Source organism: Anastrepha obliqua, chromosome 2 (genome assembly GCF_027943255.1).
Source record: "Anastrepha obliqua isolate idAnaObli1 chromosome 2, idAnaObli1_1.0, whole genome shotgun sequence".
NCBI classification, from domain to species: Eukaryota; Metazoa; Arthropoda; class Insecta; order Diptera; family Tephritidae; genus Anastrepha; species Anastrepha obliqua.
In genome coordinates, this window is record NC_072893.1 from 116,279,823 (window position 1) to 116,302,016 (window position 22,194).

Below are 22,194 nucleotides of genomic sequence, written 5' to 3' on the forward strand. Positions count from 1 at the left end.
TTTTCAATCGGTGGATGGCTGTAGTGGTCGATAAATATCTCGTAAAGTATCGATCAACCAATTTAAAGTTTAAGCTCGTTGTCAAGTAGACATTTCACATTAGATAGTATTTTGCTGTCTCTCTGGCGGCCGCCGTAGCCGAATGGGTTGGTGCGTGACTACCATTCGGAATTCACAGAGAGAACGTCGGTTTGAATCTCGGTGAAACACCAAAATTAAGAAAAACATTTTTCTAATAGCGGTCGCCCCTCGGCAGGCAATGGCAAACCTCCGAGTGTATTTCTGCAATGAAAAAGCTCCTCATAAAAATATCTGCCGTTCGGAGTCGGCTTGAAACTTTAGGTCCCTCCATTTGTGGAACAACATCAAGACGCACACCACAAATAGGAGGAGGAACTCGGCCAAACACCTAACAGAAGTGTACGCGCCAATTTTTTTTTTTTGTTTGTTCCATTGAGTTGTGCGTTACCGGGTGTTAACAATGGAAGTCAACAAAGAGGAAATTCGGGACATTTTTTGATAAAAGGGGAAAAAGCAAGTCGGCTGCTGAAATTGTAAATGGTGCCGATATTTTAACGTGCAATTTTGGTTTCGCCGATTCCGTGCAGGCATTTTTGATGTTAAAGATGAAGCAGTATTTCCGCGCAGAGAAAGAAAAAATCGTGTAGATGTTATTCACCCTTTTATTATAAGTGCCGTTTTACATTTTAAGCATCGCCTACTATCTTGTGTATAATTGTACAAGTACAAAGTTCCATGTAAGTGAAGTACAATTGTTCGTATAAGAGAGCAGGATTGGTTTGCAGAGTTGTATTTAGAATTCAACAAAAGAAAATGTCGATAAAATCATACCGCAAATAATCGAAATTAACCGTCATGTCAGTAGTCGTCGCATCGCTCAGAAGCTAAAGATCGGCCATAAAAGAGTTTTAAGCCATTTTTGTAAAAATTTTAAGCAAAACTAATGAATTTCTTCTTCCCCAAACTAATATAATTGGCGCTTACACCCTTGCAAATGGAGTGGCCTACAGTTTTAAGACGACTCCGAACGACCGATGGTTTTATAACGAGCTTTTTCATGGCAGAAGTACATTTGGAGGGGTAACCGAATGGAAGTCCGCGCCAAGCCAGGCGTACGTTAAGGTTCCACTAAATTCAATCGAAGCAAAAAAATGTTCGCCTTACTAATAAATTTAGTACTTGCAGAAGTTCAAGACTTTTTTGCGAAAACTTACTAAATAGCGACTTCTGAATTACCGGAGTCATCGACATCAAAAACATAATTTCCAGAAAAATGCGGCTGAGAGCTTCCTTCTCTTTCGTAGTCGCATATCTCACTTGAGAACTCTTTGACTTGAAGCATTATTTTACAAAAAAATAAATACTAAACACAAGCAATCAATTTTTCGAAAACTTTAACTTATCTTAACCCTTTAAAATATGTCGTACTCGTTGACCGATGGCGCACACGTTGACCTTTCAAACAAATAAATCACATAAAAATAAAATGCATAAAAGAATTTCTGCTGCATCTGTCTGCTAAGTAAACAACCAACGAGCTTTCCATTTTCAGCCATTCTACCCCACACGAATCTGAGTTACTTTCTCGCTCCGATTTTAGGCGTTCATAAAGACTAGTCCCTTCAGTCATGGAATCGTGTTGGTGGTGTTGATGGCTGCTTCGCGATGTTAAAATAAAATAATATTAAATACTTCAATCATTTGCCGAGGTTTATATTGGCTCAGTGGGAGAAGTCAGAAGTTGATCCTGAAAACCGGTATGTCACTTGGTGAACGATAATTTCCGTTTTCGTTTTCATAGCCCTGTTCACTTCGCTCGGGAGCATAGGGCCTCGATAAGACTCTTCCATCGTACACGGTTCTGGGCTATTGTCCCATGTGATATCGGCATCTCCTAGTTCGCGCAACATCGACCTTTGCCAAGTGATCTTTTTCCTTACCTTACAAATTCGTAAATGCTCCGAATTATATTAATTTGTGTTTTCCACATTATTTTTTATTGCAGGATGGAACCTTCTCCGTCTCTGACTTCTCAGAGGCGTTTCAGGAACACGACGTACAGCGTGTCATACGAGCCTACGCCGACACGATTACAATGAATATACATTGTGCCGATGCCGGTCACTGGTACAGCTTGCCACATAAAAGTTTTACACGCCTCTGTAAAATACGTATCAATCCCGTCGATGTGTTGGACACAAGCAGTGAGAGTATCAATGCATTTATTGGTGAGTTCTATTGAGGCAAATATATTTCATCAATAACACGAATTAAATTTACCATCTGCCTCACAGACTATCTCGCACCATTGCTCGTGCCCACTTCCTTGCGCGAATTACTTGAGACTTCGGATGTTGTAGGCAATATACGCTTTACACATCCTACTCTGTATGTCTTCCCAGGTGGTCAGGGTGATGCTGCACTCTTCGGCATCAATGGTTTTAATATGTTGGGTAAGTGGTGTGGCATTGCTGAAATTCGGCGGAAATTCATTGAATTAAATTCTTGTTTCTTTTTGTACTAGTCGATGGTGGTTTCAACCGCAAGGCTTGCTTCTGGGATTTCGTACGTCACTTGGATCGCTTGGATGCCGTCCTTATGACGCGTCTTAATAATAGCAATATTCAGGGTATTAGTTCGGTAGTTTCGCGTAAGCGTGACGCTCATGTCTATCCACAAATTGGACACTTCTTCGGTAATATACCTGATCGTAAGGGTGGGCTGCCCAGTCCCGACGGTGATAAGGATCGTGACCCACTATTGGTGGATCTCTTCGAACATGGTCACAATTTGGTAAGCGATCTTAAGTCGCTCGATTTGAAGCCCCAAACTTGCTATCGCAATCAAGAGCCAATCAATCTGTATCACAAAGTTGGCCATGGCACATTAGATATGTATGTGATTAGCCCGGCGCGTGACTCGAAAGAGGTGAAAGAATTCTTAGCGAAATGGCATTCCGGCGATCAACGTTTATTCGCTGCACGCGACACACGCGAGTTCAATTTCCCATTGCAGAATTTAGTATCCATTTGCGCTTTGCTGGTATGGCAACCAGCGAATCCAGACGATACTATTACTCGCATACTCTTCCCTGGTAGTACACCAGACTTCAAGGTACAGGAAGGTTTGGAAAAACTCAAGCATCTGGAATTCATGAAACACTCCACCTGCACTGCCAAATCTATTGCACCAACTATACAGACTGTGGTGACCACACGTAAAACATTCAAGTCCGCTATCGGAGCGCCTATTGAGCCACTAAGCGTACCGTCCAAAGCTATTGGAAAATTTGCCCCAGTTGCCACAGCCGCTATTGCCGTACAACAGGACAATAAAACCAAAGAGGCCGCAGCCTCTGCTGCTCAGGTCATCGAAGAGACCAAAATTGAGAAAGCTGAGGCTGAGGAGAAGATTATTTTGCAGAAGAAAGAAGATTCTGTAGACACTGACGAACCAGCCGCTGAAACTGGCGATGAAGCTGTGCCCGAGTCCACTACGGAAGCAGAGATAAAAGAGGAAGACAAGCCCGATGGCGAAGTTGGCGAAGAAGATAATAAAGAGAAAGAAGCTGAAAGCGAGAAAAAGGTTGAGGTAGTTATTGTGAAGCCGCAGCCACAAGCTACACCCCAAAAGGAGGAAACTATCACACCCGAAGTTATCAAACCAAGCAAGGTTTCCAAAGGTAAGACTGACAAGCCACGGGCGGAAGTAAAGCCTGTGGTACGTTCACGTATCGATACCAAACCGCCCAAATCAATGGAACGCAAAATCATGAGAAAAGATTTAGCTTCAGAAAAGAAGGCATCACCCACTGCTACACCACGCAAAGAGCCAGCAAAACCTGCTGCGGCGCGTGACATTAAACCACGTGTAATCACACGTGCTACCAAAGCAAGTCCGAGCAGCACACCAGCCAAGAGCGCCAAGGATGCTAACAATCGTAAGGTGCTCGAATCCAAACAGCAAGCTACTCGCCAAGTCACCAGCACTTCCACTACCGCAACTACGCGTCGCGAGATGACGCGCACAACTGCTGCGGAACGCAAAGAATCACGTACGCAACAACAGCAAGTACAACAGCGTAAGCCAATTTCACGTCGTCCACGCGGTGCTTCACCATCAAAGCGGGCGCCTGGTAGTCCCGTCAAATCGGCCAAACCTAAAGCAGATTTGAAAAAATCCCGCTTGGACAAAGGGGGCACTACAGACTCTAGTTTGGTATCTACACCATCAGCCGATGAGGCAACCGCTGCAAAGAAGCTGCAAGACTTGACAGCTTCACAAGAGTTAGATGCCGAAAAGCAACGTGAGTTGGACGATCTTAAGGAAGAGCAAGAGGTTGTACGTGAAATAGAAGCTGTATTTAGCCGTGATGAAATGAAAAGGCAAAAACAATTGGCAGCAGAAATGCGAGAGATATCCAAACAGGATAGCACTACTGAAGCCGAAGAGGAGGAAGAATATCTAATAATTGAAAAAGAGGAGATCGATCAATACACTGAGGACTCGATTGTAGAGCAAGAGAGCAGTATGACTAAAGAGGAGGAGATTCAGAAGCATCAACGCGATTCCCAAGAGTCGGAGAAAAAACGCAAAAAGAGCGCCGAGGAAGAAATCGAGGCTGCAATTGCGAAGGCCGAGGCTGAAGAGCGTAAGGCACGACTTGAAGGGGCAGAAGCAGCCGAAGAACCTGAAGAAGCAGAAGCAGCTGAAGAGGAACAGGAAGAGCTTGGCGAAGATGAAGCTGCAAAACCCGAACCCAAAATAACTACACCCGAAAAGTCAGAAATTAAAGCAGAAGTACAGGAAATAATTACCACAGCCAAAGATATAGCAACAACACGCACTGAAGAACACATTAAGGCTGAAGAAGAGCTATCTTCACCAACACCTGAGGAAAAAATTAGTAGTGCTAAGAAAACTTCCGAAACTAAAGACGAACCTGTTGAACCACCTGAAATCATGCCTGCCAATTTACAAGAAAGCCTGCCAGAAGAGAAGTTCTCCGCCACCATCGAGTCAGGTGCCACGACAGCGCCAACGCTTCCTGAAGACGAACGAATACCATTGGATGAAATCAAGGAAGACCTTATAATTGAAGAGAAATATGTTAAAGAAGAAACCAAAGAGACAGAACAAGCCGCTGGGCCTGAACCTGCAGCCTCCAAGCCATTGGAGCTAGCAGAACCAGCAGCAGGCATTGCCATTGAGAAGGTCGCCGAACCTATAATTGTCGGTTTAGCAACCGCAGAACGTGTTCTCCCAATGAAGATGACCTTCGAGGCACAACAGAATCTGTTGCGTGATGTAGTGAAAACTCCGGATGAAGTTGCGGACCTGCCTGTGCATGAGGAAGCTGACTTGGGTGTATATGAAAAGGACACTCAGGAAAGTGGAAAAGTTATTTCACATAAAGAGGAAATTACTAAAGAGGAGAAGGAAGCCGAAGAAAAAGATATATGTGAAGGAAAAGAAGTGGAAGCTGAAGAAGAAGAAGAAGGAGAAGAAGACGAGAAACCCAAGGGAGACAAAGAAGTGGAAGAGGAGAAACTTGTTCCCCTTGTAGTCGAGGCGACAATCTTACCAACAGCACCATTAGAGGTGACACCCGTCCCCGTGGAGAAAGCTGTATCCCCTACCGAAAAGGTAACTTCCCCCACCGAGAAGGAAACCACACCCGAAGTGAAAGAAATCCCTCTTGCTGAGAAGACTTCTACGCCTGTCGAGAAACCTGCTTCTCCTATAGCAAAAGAAGTCACTCCAGCTGAGCAAACTCCATCACCCGCTGAGAAAGCTGTTTCTCCAGCTGAGAAGGCACTATCACCAGCAGAGAAACCAACATCACCTGTCGACAAAGAAATCCCTGTGGATGAAAAAACTCTTCTAACTACCGTGAAACCCGCTTCTCCAATAGATGAAGAAACCACTTCAGCTGATAAATCTCCATCACCAGCAGAAAAGCCAGCATCACCTACTGAGAAAGAACCATCATCCGTAGAGAAAGGTATTCAACTATCTGAGAAGCCTTCTTCGCTTGTCGAGAAGCCTGTTTCGCCAACGGAGAAAGTAGGGGCTCCTACTGAGAAAGCTGTTTCACCAGATGAGAAAGTTTCCTCCCCAGCCGAAAAACCAGCTTCCCCAATAGAGAAAGAAATAACTCCGATTGAAAAAACGGCATCGCCGATTGAGAAAGCCGTCTCTTCAGCTGAGGAAGCTCCTTCGCCTGCCCAAAAACCAGCCTCTCCAGTGGAAAAAGAAGCCACACCACCTGAAAAAGCACCTTCACCTGTTGAGAAAGATGTTCCTCTAGCTGAAGAGAAACCGTCACCAGCAGAAAAACCAACTTCTCCTGTTGAGAAGGAAACCACTCAAGCTGAAAAAATTGCATTGCCCATTGAGAAAGTTATTTCTCCAGCAGAGGAAGTTCCTTCGCTTGCCAAAGAACCTGATTCTACATTAGAGAAGGGAGATTTCCCAACTGAGAAAACACCATCACCCGTGGAGAAAGTTGTCTCACCAGCTGAAAAGGCACCTTCACCTCCAGAAAAACCAACTTCTCCTGTTGAGAAGGAAACCACTCCAGCTGAGAAAGTTGCAGTGCCCATTGAAAAAGCTGTTTCTCCAGCAGAGCAAGTTTCTTCGCTTGCCGAAGAACCTGATTCTACATTAGAGAAGGGAGATGTCCCAACTGAGAAAACACCATCACCCGTGGATAAAGTTGTTTCACCAGCTGAAAAGACACCTTCACCTGCAGAAAAGCCAACTTCTCCTGTTGAGAAGGAAACCACTCCAGCTGAGAAAGTTGCAGTGCCTATTGAAAAAGCTGTTTCTCCAGCAGAGCAAGTTTCTTCGCTTGCCGAAGAACCTGATTCTACATTAGAGAAGGGAGATGTCCCAACTGAGAAAACACCATCACCCGTGGATAAAGTTGTTTCACCAGCTGAAAAGGCACCTTCACCTGCAGAAAAGCCAACTTCTCCTGTTGAGAAGGAAACCACTCCAGCTGAAAAAGTTGCAGTGCCCATTGAAAAAGCTCTTTCTCCCTCAGAGGAAGTTCCTTCGCTTGCCGAAGAATCTGATTCTATATTAGAGAAGGGAGATGCCCCAACTGAAAAAACACCATCACCCGTGGAGAAAGTTGTTTCACCAGCCGAAAAGACACCTTCACCTGCAGAAAAACCTACTTCTCTTATTGAAAAGGACAATGCCCCAACTGAGCAAATGCCATCACCCGTGGACAAAGCTGTTTCACAAGCTGAAAAAACAACTTCACCGGGAGATAAGGGAGTCAGTCAAGCTGAGAAAACGCTATCACCAGTTGAGAAAGCTGTATCCTCCATTGAAAAATCCGTTTCTCCATCAGAGAAAGAACCTTTACCTGCAGATAAATCACCATCTCCTACCGAGAAGGATGGAAAACCAGAAGGGCTAATACTCTTTGAGAAGGAAGAGCCTGCAATAGAACCAAAGACGTCGATCACTCCACCTGAAGAAAAGGATGGTAGCGAAGTTACTTCCGAAGATGAACTTCCTGCCCATGTACTTGCAGCTATTAGCTCAACTCAATTAAAAGATAAAGAGGACACCGGCTCAATCGACAGTCCAGAGACAATCGAAGAAGCTATTGAAGTTGAAATACGTAAATCCTTAGAAGCTAGTAGAAAAACTTCAAAAGAAATGAAAGAAACTGAGTTTAAATTAGAATCTCGTAAGACATCCGTTGTTTTAGATGAAGGCGAAAAAACCAAAGATATATCCGAGCCATGTTCCAAAGAAATTTCACACTCCGAAGGTCTAATGGATGAGAAATCACCTCCAACATCGAAAATACCTTCCGAAAGGGAATCAGCGTTGAGCAGTAAAGATGAAACCGAAAAAACCGTGATAACAGAAGAAAAATCTCCACTTCCATCTACAGAGCCCTCCCGTCGGGAGTCTGCTGTTGAAAGCCCCAAAGATGAGAAGACCGCGGCCGTTTCTAAGGAGCAATCACTTGCTGGTTCGGCTGCCGAAAGTCTTAAGGGTGATAAATCCCCAAGTGTGTCTAAGGAAATATCAAGGCGAGAGTCTGTAGCAGAAAGTGCTAAAGACGAAAAGCCAACAACTGGCTCTAAGGAAGTATCCCGACCAGCATCTGTTGCAGGAAGTATTCATGGCGAGGCTGATATATTAGATATGGAAACTGTTTCGTCTCCAGTGGACAAAGCCCCAATAGATGTATCAAAACTTACTTTAGATTTAGAACCCGCGAAACGTGTATCCAAACTGCCAACATCCTCAAGTCCCGTAGACGTTGCTGAAGGGGATTTCCCAGAAGTGAAGGAAGAATCGACAGATACCAAACAATTTCCCGCAGAAGACACTACAGTTGCCGGTGCCAAAACAGTTTCAACTCCAGTGGACGAAGCAAAATATATCACGGACGACGGTGTTGTTGCAGTATCGCGTCCTGAAAGTCCTGAAGGTGAGAAATCTTCTGCTATATCTAAGGAAAGCTCCCGTCGACCATCAGAGGGTGAGGCTCTAAAATCATTAGATAAAGATAAAGATGCAAAAGACGAAAAATCTGTTATTCCTTCCAAAGAAGAATCGCGACCAGAACCCGCAACGGAGAACTTGAAGGTTGAAAAGTCCCCTACCGATTCTAAGCCAGAGTCTGCTAAAGAGAGTGTAAAGGAAGAAAAATCTCTAGCGGAAAGTGTAAAGGAAGATAAATCTCAGTTGGCCTCAAAAGATCAATCTCCTGTTGTCTCTAAAGAAAGCTCCAGACGTCCGTCTGAAGGTGAAGCTCTCACTTCAGCTGTTAAAGATGATGTACTATACCCACTAGAATGTTTAGAAGATGTCAAAGCTGTTGAATCAAAAGAAAGGAAGGACTCGGCTCCACTTCAATCGAAGGAACCCTCTAAGCCTGTATCAGCTGCTGAAAGTGTTCAAGATAAGAAATCTCCAATTCCTTCCACAGAAGCTTCACGACCTGAATCCGTGGCCGAAAGTGTGACAGACGGTAAGTCACCAGTCGCTTCCATACCAGAGTCAGCTGCAGAGAGTAAAAAAGATGAGAAATCTCCTACGCCTTCCAAGGAGGTCTCGCAACCAGAGTCCGTGAGTGAAAGTTTAAAAGATGATAAGTCACCAATCCCCTCCAAACCAGAGTCAGCTGCCGAGAGTGTAAAAGATGAGAAATCCCCAATAGCTTCCACGGAAGCCTCACGCCCAGAGTCCATTGCCGGTAGCGTGGAAGACGATAAATCAGCAATCGCCTCCAAGCCAGAGTCGGCTGGGGAGAGCGTAAAAGATGAGAAAGCCCCAACAGCTTCCAAAGAAGCCTCACCACCGGAGTCCGTAGCTGAAATTGTAAAAGATGATAAGTCACCTATTGTTTCGAAACCGGCATCAGCTGCCGAGAGTGTAAAAGATGAGAAATCCCCAATAGCTTCCACGGAAGCCTCACGCCCAGAGTCCGTTGCCGGTAGCGTGGAAGAAGATAAATCAGCAATCGCCTCCAAGCCAGAGTCGGCTGGAGAGAGCGTAAAAGATGAGAAAGCCCCAACAGCTTCCAAAGAAGCCTCACCACCGGAGTCCGTAGCTGAAATTGTAAAAGATGATAAGTCACCAATCCCCTCCAAACCAGAGTCAGCTGCCGAGAGTGTAAAAGATGAGAAATCCCCAATAGCTTCCACGGAAGCCTCACGCCCAGAGTCCGTTGCCGGTAGCGTGGAAGACGATAAATCAGCAATCGCCTCCAAGCCAGAGTCGGCTGGAGAGAGCGTAAAAGATGAGAAATCCCCAATAGCCTCCAAGGAAGCCTCACGACCGGAGTCCGTTGCCGGTAGCGTGGAAGACAATAAATCAGCAATCGCTTCCAAGCCAGAGTCGGCTGGAGAGAGCGTAAAAGATGAGAAAACTCCACTTGAATCGAAAGAAGCCTCACGCCCAGAATCCGTGGCCGAAAGTTTGAAAGATGATAGATCCCCTATTGTTTCTAAACCGACATCAGCTGCAGAGAGTGTGAAAGATGAGAAATCTCCAACTCTTTTCAAGGAAGTCTCACGCCCAGAGTCTGTGGCCGAAAGTGTGCAAGATGATAAATCACCAATCGGCTCCAAACCAGGGTCGGCTGCGGAGAGTGTAAAAGATGAGAAATCACCAATAGCTTCCAAGGAAGCCTCACGGCCAGAATCCGTGGCCGAAAGTTTGACAGATGATAGATCCCCTATAGTTTCTAAAGCGGCATCAGCTGCTGAAAGTGTAAAAGATGAAAAATCTCCAATTGAAACGAAAGAAGCTTCACGCCCAGAATCCGTGGCAGAAAGTTTGAAAGATGACAAGTCACCTATTGTTTCGAAACCGGCATCAGCTGCAGAGAGTGTGAAAGATGAGAAATCTCCAACTCTTTCCAAGGAAGCCTCACGGCCAGAGTCTGTAGCCGAAAGTGTGAAAGATGATAAATCACCAATCGCCTCCAAACCAGAGTCAGCTGCTGAAAGTGGAAAAGATGAGAAATCTCCAATAGCTTCCAAGGAAGCTTCACGGCCAGAATCCGTGGCCGGAAGTTTGAAAGATGATAGATCCCCAATTGTTTCTGAAGTGGCATCAGCTGTTGAAAGTGTAAAAGATGAAAAATCTCCAATTGAATCGAAAGAAGCTTCACGCCCAGAATCCGTGGCAGAAAGTTTGAAAGATGATAGGTCACCTATTGTTTCTAAACCGGCATCAGCTGCAGAGAGTATGAAAGATGAGAAATCTCCAATTCTTTCCAAAGAAGCCTCACGGCCAGAGTCTGCGGCCGAAAGTGTGAAAGATGATAAATCACCAATCGCCTCCAAACCAGAGTCAGCTGCTGAAAGTGTAAGAGATGAGAAATCCCCAACAGGTTCCAAAGAAGCCTCACGTCCAGAATCCGTGGCAGAAAGTCTTAAAAATGATAAGCCACCTATAGAGTCTAAACCGGCATCTGCTCCAGAAAGTGTTAAAGATGATAAGTCGCAAATAACTTCCAAAGAAGCTTCTGTACCTGGATCCGTTGCTGAAAGTATTCAGGGAGAGATATCACCAGTTGGTGCAGAAGAATTAATAACTGTTTCATCTCCTGTTGACAAAGCGCCTATAAAAATGGAGGATCTTCAACTTGCTTTGAACTTAGAAAGCTCCAAATTTGAAACAAATCTGCCAACCAAATCAAGTCCTGTAGATGTAGCAGAAGGTCAGTTCCCTGAAGTTGAAATAGAAGCATGCAGAATCCCTGATATACCAAAGATATCTGCAGAAGAAGCTACTCTCAAGGTATCAGAAACCATCTCGAGCCCCGTAGATGAAGCCAAAGATTTGATTGATATTGGAGAAGGTCTACAAGAGGTCGAGGATAAGAGTCCAGTTTCACCAAAGGAATTAGGCGAAGAAATCAAAGAAGCTTCTAAAAAAATTGTCGAGATAAAAGAGACTGTAGAAACCGACACCACGACTTTTATTGAAGAGAGAGCCAAGACAATCGGAGATGTGAAAGAGACAACTGAAGATTTGGTGAAAAAAGTTTCCGATGAACCTATAAAGAAATCAGATGAGGAAATTGAAGATATTTCAAAGCAAGCCACTTCAAAAATTGAAGAAGCAGCGGAAAAAATTGATGAAAAGGGAAAAGCTGCTATGGAAGAAACTATCAAATCTGCGCAAGATGTATCAGAAAAAGCTGCAGATAAGGCGCAGGCACTATTTCATGATACTACGAAGACAGTCGAAACTCTAAAAGATGCAGTGGAAGATAAGACGATGACTATCACCGAAGAAACTGCCAAGAAAATTGAAAAAATAACAACAGCCGCCGAGGATGTAGCAGAGAAGGTAGCTGAAGAAACTACCAAGATTGCGGAAGAAATTACCGAAAAAATTAAAGATAAAGCACAGACCGCGCTCGAAAAAGTTACTGCAAAAGTTGATGAATTAGAAAAAGCAGCTGGAAAGACAGAAAAATTGGAAGAAAAGGTAAAGACTGTCGCAGAAGAAGGTACCAAAAAAGTTGAGGAGTCAACTCAAAAGCTTGAAGATACCGCAAAGACTATTGGTGCAATACTTACAAAGAGCAAAGAGGACATTACAGTGACGATAGGTGATTTAGCAAAAGCAACTGAAGAAAAACGGAAAACAGCCATTGAAGAAATTTCGCAAAAGGTTGACGAAGTATCTGAGCAAGTCGAAGACGTCAAGAAAGTCATCGAAGACAAAGCAGTAACGCCAACTGAAGAAATCACAAAGAAAGTTGAAGATGTGAAGCAGATCATCGAAGGCACGACAAGTGACGAGGTAACTAAAAAGATTGATGAGGCTAAAAAGTTGGCAGAGGAAAAAGCACTGGTAATTGGTGAAGAAGTCACTGAAAAGGTTTCCTCCATATACAAGAAAATGTCAGATATTAAAACTGCAACAGACCCCAAAACCGAAGCCGCTGCAGAAAGAGTTAAAGAAGCAAGAGAAGTCGCCGAAGACAAAATCAGCGATGTTACAGAAGAGGTAGGTGAACTCATTCGGGATGTAAAAGATACCACAGAAGATATTACAACAGCGACAAGTACCGCTGTTGATACCGTAAAAACCGATATTTCTACTGGTATTGGTGCATTCTTCAAAGATGTCAAAATGAGCATTTTCGGTGAAGCACAGCAGAAAGAGGAGCAATTAAAAGAAATCACAGAAGAAATAACAAAAACCGAGCAAATCGAACTCGAATCTTTACCACCATCTTCCAAACTGCCACTTGAGTTGGGCACATTTTCAACCGAATTGAGAGAAACTCATATAACAACTGTGGAATCACCCGAGTTCAAAGTAACACACACGGAGCGTGATGAATCCATATTGCATGATATTAAAGAAGAAGATGAGGAACACAGAATTTCACCACCAACAACTAAACCAGCAATATGTCCCGAACAACCTCTTCGACCGGTTTCACCACGTGAAATAGAAGTATTTAAGATTGTAGCCGATGTTGCCAAGGTTCTGAAATCCGAAAAGGACATCACTGAGATTATTCCCGATTTTGATGAGCAAAAACTAGAGCAGCGCCTAAAAACACCAGAAGAACCAGAGCAAGAAAGCTCAACCGTTCAACGAATGTTAGTAACTGCCAGCAGTGAAGATGGCGGCGAAGAAATAGACATTTGTCCCAAAGGTAGCATAGTTTTTACACCGACAATGGCACAAGAATCGATACCGGAAAAAGTTTCTCCAATCAAACCGCTCGACATAGACTATAAGCATTTCCAAGAAGATGCCGCAGCCGATGAATCGGAAAAGTCTTCCCCTGAGCTACGCTCGGGTCCAATTTCAATTGAAGAAAAAGATAAAATAGAAGAGTCTGAAAAGATGTTGCGAAAAGAAGCTGAAACCAAATCCGATATAGAAGCGAAGGATCTACGTAGCAGCTCAACAACCAGCCTACTAAGCGAAAAAGATCTTATAAAAGATGAAGAAGAAACTGATAGATCTAAACGAGATTCAACAATATTAGCCCCTGACAGTAAGGCATCACCACCATCACCGAAAGATGCTTCTGCCACAGCACTTGCCACAACCGATTTAGTTGTCAAGGCTGATGGAGATTCAGCTACAACCAAAAGCAAGAAGGATGTCTCCAGCTGCAAGGAGGAACAACTCGAAGAAACTGTAGAATCTCAGCGGAAATCTATTCCACCTCTTACAGCAAGCAAGAAAGATGTGGATACGGAGCCGCAACGGGAATCGATTACATCTGCTGCTGAAAGTACGAAAAAAGAAAAGTCACCAACTCTACCCAAAGAATCTTCACGACCAGAATCTGTTGCTAGCACCAAGGAAGACAAATTTGAAGAAACCGTTGAATTTCACAAAGAATCAGTTATAATGACTGCTGAAAAAAAGAAAGAAGACGTCATTGAATCCCGACGGGAATCGCTCCTATCTACTGCCGAGAGTAAGAAGGACGATAAGTCATCAGCTCCGTCAAAAGAACCCTCCCGACCAGAATCTGTTGCCAGTACCAAAGAAGAGAAGGTTGAGGAGTCCACTGAATCTCGGAGGGAATCAGTTATATCGACAGCTGAAAGTAAGAAGGACGATAAGTCACCAGCTCTATCAAAAGAACCCTCCCGACCAGAATCTGTTGCCAGTACCAAGGAAGACAAGGTTGAGGAATCCACCGAATCTCGGAGAGAATCAGTTATATCGACTGCTGAAAGTAAGAAGGATGATAAGTCACCAGCTCCATCTAAGGAAACTTCGCGACCGGAATCTGTTGCTAGCACAAAGGAAGATAAGGTTGAAGAATCCATTGAATCTCGTAGGGAATCAGTCATATCAACTACCGAAATTAAGAGAGAAGAAAGCATTGAGTCCCGACGGGAATCGGTTCTATCTACTGCCGAAAGTAAGAAGGATGATAAGTCATCAGCACCATCAAAAGAACCCTCCCGACCAGAATCTGTTGCCAGTACCAAGGAAGACAAGGTTGAGGAATCCACCGAATCTCGGAGAGAATCAGTTATATCGACTGCTGAAAGTAAGAAGGACGATAAGTCACCAGCTCCATCAAAAGAACCTTCCCTACCAGAATCTGTTGCCAGTACTAAGGAAGAGAAGGTTGAGGAGTCCGCTGAATCTCGGAGGGAATCAGTCTTATCAACTGCCGAAAGTAAGAGAGAAGAAACCTTTGAGTCCCGACGGGAGTCGGTTCTATCTACTGCTGAAAGTAAGAAAGATGATAAGTCATCAGCTCCATCAAAAGAACCCTCCCGACCAGAATCTGTTGCCAGTACCAAGGAAGACAAGGTTGAGGAATCCAGCGAATCTCGGAGGGAATCAGTTATATCGACTGCTGAAAGTAAGAAGGACGATAAGTCACCAGCTCCATCAAAAGAACCTTCCCGACCAGAATCTGTTGCCAGTACCAAGGAAGACAAAGTTGAGGAATCCACGCAATCTCGGAGAGAATCAGTTATATCGACTGCTGAAAGTAAGAAGGACGATAAGTCACCAGCTCCATCAAAAGAACCTTCCCGACCAGAATCTGTTGCCAGTACCAAAGAAGAGAAGGTTGAGGAGTCCACTGAATCTCGGAGGGAATCAGTCTTATCTATTGCCGAAAGTAAGAAAGAAGAAAGCGTTGAGTCCCGACGAGAATCGATTTTATCTACTGCCGAAAGTAAGAAGGACGATAAGTCACCAGCTCCATCCAAGGAACCTTCGCGACCAGAATCTGTTGCTAGCACAAAGGAAGACAAGGTTGAAGAATCCATTGAATCTCGTAGGGAATCCGTCATATCACCTCCCGAAATCAAGAGAGAAGAAAGCGTTGAGTCCCAACGGGAATCGGTTCTATCCGCCGCAGAGAGTAAGAAGGATGATAAGTCCCCAGCCCCATCAAAAGAAACTTCCCGACCAGAATCTGTTACCAGTACGAAGGAAGACAAGGTTGAGGAATCCACTGAATCTCGGAGGGAATCAATCTTATCGGCTGCCGAAAGTAAGAGAGAAGAAAGCGTTGAGTCCCGACAGGAATCGGTTCTATCTACTGCCGAAAGTAAGAAAGCTGATAAATCTATTGCCAGGGCCAAGGAAGACAAGGTTGAGGACTCCACTGAATCTCGGAGAGAATCAGTATTATCGACTGCCGAAAGCAAGAAAGAAGAAAGCGCTGAATCACGACGCGAATCGATATTATCTATTGCTGAAAGTAAGAAAGATGATAAGTCATCAGCTCCTTCAAAAGAACCCTCCCGACCAGAATCTGTTGCCAGTACCAAAGAAGAGAAGGTTGAGGAGTCCACTGAATCTCGGAGGGAATCAGTTATATCGACAGCTGAAAGTAAGAAGGACGATAAGTCACCAGCTCTATCAAAAGAACCCTCCCGACCAGAATCTGTTGCCAGTACCAAGGAAGACAAGGTTGAGGAATCCACCGAATCTCGGAGAGAATCAGTTATATCGACTGCTGAAAGTAAGAAGGACGATACGTCACCAGCTCCATCAAAAGAACCTTCCCGCCCACAATCTGTTGCCAGTACCAAGGAAGAGAAGGTTGAGGAGTCCGCTGAATCTCGTAGGGAGTCAGTCTTATCAACTGCCGAAAGTAAGAGAGAAGAAAGCGTTGAGTCCCGACAGGAATCGGTTCTATCTACTGCCGAGAGTAAGAAGGATGATAAGTCACCAGCTCCATCCAAGGAAGCTTCGCGACCAGAATCTGTTGCTAGCACAAAGGAAGAGAAGGTTGATGAGTCCACTGAATCTCGGAGGGAATCAGTATTATCGACTGCCGAAAGCAAGAAAGAAGAAAGCGCTGAATCACGACGCGAATCGGTATTATCTATTGCTGAAAGTAAGAAGGAGGATAAGTCCCCAGTTCCATCTAAGCAACCTTCGCGACCAGAATCTGTTGCTAGTTCAAAGGAAGATAAGGTTGAAGAACCCGTTGAATCTCGGAGGGAATCAGTATTGTCAACCACCGAAAGTCAGAAAGAAGAAAGCGTTGAGTCCCGACGGGAGTCGGTTTTATCTACTGCCGAGAGTAAGAAGGATGATAAGTCACCAGCTCCATCCAAGGAAGCTTCGCGACCAGAATCTGTTGCTAGCACAAAGGAAGAGAAGGTTGATGAGTCCACTGAATCTCGGAGGGAATCAGTATTTTCGACTGCCGAAAGCAAGAAAGAAGAAAACGTTCAATTAGGACGAGAATGGATTGTATGTACTGCTAAAAGTAAGAAGGACGATAAGTCACCAGTTCCATCTAAGGAAACTTCGCGACCGGGATCTGTTGCTAGCTCAAAGGAAGATAAGGTTGAAGAATACGTTGAATCTCCGAGGGAATCAGTCATATCAACCACCGAAAGTCAGAAAGAAGAAAGCGTTGAGTCCCGACGGGAATCGCTTCTATCTACTGCCGAAAGTAAGAAGGACGATAAGTTATCAGCTCCATCAAAAGAAACTTCCCGACCAGAGTCGGTTTCCAGTACCCAGGAAGAGAAGGTTGAGGAGTCCTTTGAAGGTAAGGTTGAAGAATACGTTGAACCTCTGAGAGAATCAATCTTATCGACTGCCGAATGCAAGAAAGAAGAAACCGTTGAATCACGTCGGGAATCAGTTCTTTCTACTGCCGAAAGTAAGAAGGACGATAAGTCTCCAGCTCCATCAAAAGAAACTTCCCGACCAGAATCTGTTGCCAGTACCAAAGAAGACAAGATTGTGGAACTTACTGAATCTCGGAGAGAATCAATTATATCGACTGCTGAAGGTAAGGAGGAGGATAAGTCACCACCTCCATCAAAGGAACCTTCGCGAACAGAATCTGGAGCTAGCACTAAGGATGAGAAGATTGCGGAAGCTGTTGAACCTCGGAGGGAATCAGTCTTATCGACTGCCGAAAGTAAGAAAGAAGAAACCGTTGAATCACGCCGGGAATCGGTTCTTTCTACTGCCGAAAGTAAGAAGGACGATAAGTCACCAGCTCCATCAAAACAAACTTCCCTACCAGAATCTGTTGCCAGTACCAAAGAAGACAAGATTGAGGAACCTACTGAATCTCAGAGAGAATCAATTATATCGACTGCTGAAAGTAAGAAGGACGATAAGTCACCAGCTATATCGAAAAAAGCTTCCCGACCAGAATCTGTTGCCAGTACCAAAGATGAAAAGTTTGAAGAATCCGTTGAATCTCGGAGGGAATCAGTTTTGTCAACAACCGAAAGTAAGAAACAAGAAAGCGATGAATCACTACGGGAATCAGTTCTTTCTACAGCCGAAAGTAAGAAGGACGATAAGTCACCAGCTCCATCCAAGGAACCTTCGCGACCAGAATCTGTTGTCAGTACCAAGGAAGACAAGGTTGGGGAGTCCACTGAATCTCGGAGGGAATCAATATTATCGACTGCTGAAAGCAAGAAAGAAGAAACCGTTGAATCACGACGGGAATCGGATCTATCTATTGCCGAAAGTAGGAAAGACGATAAGTCACCAGCTCCATCAAAAGAAACTTCCCGACCAGAATCTGCTGCTAGTACCAAGGAAGAGAAAGTTGAAGAATCCATTGAATCTCGGAGGGAATCAATCTTATCGACTGCTGAAAGCAAGAAAGAAGAAATCGTTGAATCACGGCGGGAATCGGTTCTATCTGCTGTCGAAAGTAAGAAGGATGATAAGTCACCTGCTCCTTCAAAAGAATCTTCCCGACCAGAATCTGTTGCCAGTACTAAGGAAGAGAAGGTTGAGAAATCTATTGAATCTCGGAGGGAATCAGTCTTATCACTCACCGAAAGTAAGAGAGAAGAAAGCATTGAGTCACAACGAGAATCGGACCATAAGTCCATAGCTCCATCCAAGGAATCTTCACGACCAGAATCTGTTGCTAGCACAAAAGAAGATAAGGTTGAAGAATCCGTTGAATCTCGGAGGGAATCAGTCTTATCGACTGCCGAATGCAAGAAAGAAGAAACCGTTGAATCAAGACGGGAATCGATTATATCTACTGCCGAAAGTAAGAAGGATGATAAGTCACCTGCTCCTTCAAAAGAATCTTCCCGACCAGAATCTGTTGCCAGTACTAAGGAAGAGAAGGTTGAGAAATCTATTGAATCTCGGAGGGAATCAGTCTTATCACTCACCGAAAGTAAGAGAGAAGAAAGCATTGAGTCACAACGAGAATCGGACCATAAGTCCATAGCTCCATCCAAGGAATTTTCCCGACCAGAATCTGTTGCCAGCTCTAAGGAAGACAAGGTTGAAGAATCCGTTGAATCTCGGAGGGAATCAGTCTTATCGACTGCCGAATGCAAGAAAGAAGAAACCGTTGAATCAAGACGGGAATCGATTATATCTGCTGCCGACAGTAGGAAGGATGATAAGTCACCTGCTCCTTCAAAAGAATCTTCCCGACCAGAATCTGTTGCCAGTACCAAGGAAGAGAAAGTTGAAGAATCCACTGAATCTCGGAGGGAATCAATCTTATCGACTGCCGAAAGCACGAAAGAAGAAACCGTTGAATCACGGCGGGAATCGGTTCTATCTGCTGCCGATAGTAGGAAGGATGATAAGTCAACTGCTCCTTCAAAAGAAACTTCCCGACCAGAATCTGTTACCAGTACAAAGGAAGAGAAAGTTGTATCTCATATGACATCAGATCCTCGTCAAGTGAGTTCGAAAGAAGAAATTACAAAGGCAATAACAGAGTCAGTGGTTAGCAAAAAAATTGAGGAATACAGCGAATCTGAAGCTGAAGCTGAAGCAACCGCAATAACGGTTGAATCTTCTTATGTTACTTGCAGCTCAAGTCATACTTCAATTGAAGAAAAGAAGTCGGACTCCGTAAAAGTATTACAGTCCTTGTCTTCTTCTACAGTTGGGAGCAAATCAGTAGATTCATCAGTTCGGACATATATAAGCGAAGACTCTCTTAGGGAATCAATAAGTAGTGTTAAAGTCGAAAATGGTGAACCTAGAGAGTCGATTTCCAGTTTTTCTGGAAAGAAAGATATGGAGAAAATTGCTGAAGATGAAAAGTCAGAAGAATCAGTGGTTAAAACTGTGACGGAGGTGATAGCCAAGGCGGAAGAATCGATGACGCATTCGGAAGAATGCTCATCGGAATCCATCGTAAGTGAAATACAATCTACCGATATTATTACTCAGAAGTTAGACTCCCGCACGACAGCTGCAAAGCTAATTACTACAGTCGGACATGAGAGTAAAGAAAGTCTGAAAGACACAGTTGCCGAGTTCTTGGCTACTGAGAAAATTATCTCAGTAAAGGACAGCTTGATAGGAGATGTGAAAACTTCAAAGTCCACTGAAGAAAGTTCAGAGAAAATAACAACAACCGGGATAGCACAGTCAACCACTGCATCTCGAAGAACATCTGATTTGCTGGCAAGTATGAAAGACAGTTCAAGAAGAGAATCCGAATTTAGTCAAACGAGCGAGGGACGCCATACACACAGCGATCACGAAGACGATGATGAGGATGAGGACATTGTTAATATGAAAGAGGGGCGTTCCAAATCAATAGCCACGATCATGATGACCAGCATATATAAGCCATCCCAGGAAGTAGATGCATTTGAGAAACTGGAGGAAGAAAGTGAAGATCATGCCGAGACACTTGAACAAACTAAATCGTCCATAACAAGAACCACACATACCATACTCAAATCGAGCGAACAAGTAAGCTCTTTAAGCTCGGATACCAAGTCAAAGGCATCAACACAATTGGAAACTATAATACTAACACAACCTCTGGAAAGCGATCCAAAAACACCACCCACTGCACCAGTGAGTCCAGGTATAAAGCACATGACAGCAGGTGTCAGCACAGCCACCGCCACAACCACCACATTAAGCGAACCATGTGGTAGTAGCGCAGCCTCTGTGAGCGGTCCCTTATCACCAAAAGATGTTAGCGGTAAGTCCAGTCCAGGTGCACTTACCTCTGAAAGTCAATCAATTCCGACACCAAAAGGTCGCGGTTCCCTTTCAGATACTTCCGATTCATCACCAAAGCCGACTTCACCATTCCCACGGGTCACCAAAGATGACTTGAAAACCGCCACCGCCACTATCGTAGAAGCCACCAGCAAAACTGCATTTACACCAAATGAATTCACCGAAGATTGGCAGCCAGACTTCCATGAGCGCGGAATTGAGAAGACAACCGCACTTAGTGGCAGCACTGAAAAAATCATCACAACAACCATAACTACAGTGACCAAGGTGATCTCTAGCGATGGCAAGGAAATTGTTATGGAAGAAAAGACCGTCACCACCACAGATACAACTGAGCCAGATGGTGAAAAAGTAACAGTGACCACTACACGCACCACCAGCGAAAGCGAAAAGAGCGATCTTGTACTGCCCAAGGAGGTGGCAATGTTGCGAGGTGCGTATCGCTCTTCTACACCCGGTAGTGACGAGGAGCGTATGACAGGTGCCTACATGAGTGACGATGACTTGCCCGCGTCGCCACGCAGCATTGCATCATCGCACGGTGCCAGCTATGAACTGCAACGCTCAAGTTCAGGTGTGAGTAAACGTTCTGACTTTGAAGTGGATGATAGCCAAGATGATATACCGCCACAATATGGCAGCGAGGAGCACTCAACAGCGCGCGCTGTCTCCACAACCGCCAGTTGCCTACAAAAAATTCCCGACCCAATGAGCACCTCCTTCTACGGCGCACTGCCTGATTGCTTCGACACAAAACCAACAGCTCCCATACCTATCTGTGGCACAACAACTCGTACAGTCACAACGCGCACATATGTCGCCGACTCACCTGCCAGCCAGTCTACGGAAAGTGTCGAAAGCACTAGCCAAACTTCAGCCAGCCGTCAAGTAATCAGTGGTGGAACACGAGCTAGCGTCGAAAGTGGTGATCATAAATTCCTTGAAGAAGCCGACATGGATTTCGAGAAGGCGCTCGAGGAGCACGTGCAAGTGCGTGGCGCTGATGTTATGTCCTCGGTGACAGCCAAATATTCGTATTCACCTTCCAAAGCGGAAGAAGTAGAAGAAAGTGTCACCAGCGCGGAAAAACCAAAGTTCCCGTTAGTAGATGTACAGAAGACCCGCTTCACTGAAACCGGCACTGTATCTACCAGCGCCACTAGCACCAGCACCAAAGTCGAAAGCGCAAGTGAATGTACAGATGGTAAAACGACAACGACTACCACTACGACCACGACTAGCACTAGCGCTGAAGGCGCAGATGCATCTGCTTCAGACACAACTACCGCTACTGTTACAAGCGAAACAACAACTACGACGACAAGCGCTACCGGAGCACTGCCTAAAGACCCACTGAAGGAATGGGGCAAACCCTTAGGACTGCCATCACCTGCACCGCTGCCCGTTGAAAACGATGTACGCACTACACCGAAAAAGGAACGTCGATTAGTGGCGACAAAGACACGACTGAACAACGAAAAGAACCTTCGCAAACGTTCTGAATCGCCGAACAAGGCCAAGAAACCAACACCCGTGTATGTGGATCTCACCTACGTGCCACACAATGGAAACTCCTACTACTCGCACGTTGAGTTTTTCAAACGCGTACGGGCACGTTACTATGTCTTCTCGGGTACAGAACCCAGCCGGCAGGTATATGATGCGCTGTTGGAGGCCAAACAAACGTGGGAAGACAAGGAGCTAGGTAAGTTT

At 44.7% G+C, this 22,194-nt stretch overlaps 1 protein-coding gene across 1 annotated transcript in view; it reads left to right on the top strand.

Moving 5' to 3' along the window:
* The window catches only part of LOC129238367 (microtubule-associated protein futsch), a 90,599-nt gene that overhangs the window by 67,358 nt on the left and 1,047 nt on the right, over window positions 1-22,194 (top strand). Inside the window, exons 4-12 of the mRNA XM_054873392.1 lie at window positions 2,027-2,249; window positions 2,316-2,474; window positions 2,546-7,879; window positions 8,087-8,563; window positions 8,999-10,990; window positions 11,093-13,398; window positions 13,642-14,686; window positions 14,819-16,449; window positions 16,507-22,186. Coding sequence (XP_054729367.1) covers window positions 2,027-2,249; window positions 2,316-2,474; window positions 2,546-7,879; window positions 8,087-8,563; window positions 8,999-10,990; window positions 11,093-13,398; window positions 13,642-14,686; window positions 14,819-16,449; window positions 16,507-22,186 — 18,847 coding nt within the window. The remainder of the gene's footprint in view (window positions 1-2,026; window positions 2,250-2,315; window positions 2,475-2,545; window positions 7,880-8,086; window positions 8,564-8,998; window positions 10,991-11,092; window positions 13,399-13,641; window positions 14,687-14,818; window positions 16,450-16,506; window positions 22,187-22,194) is intronic.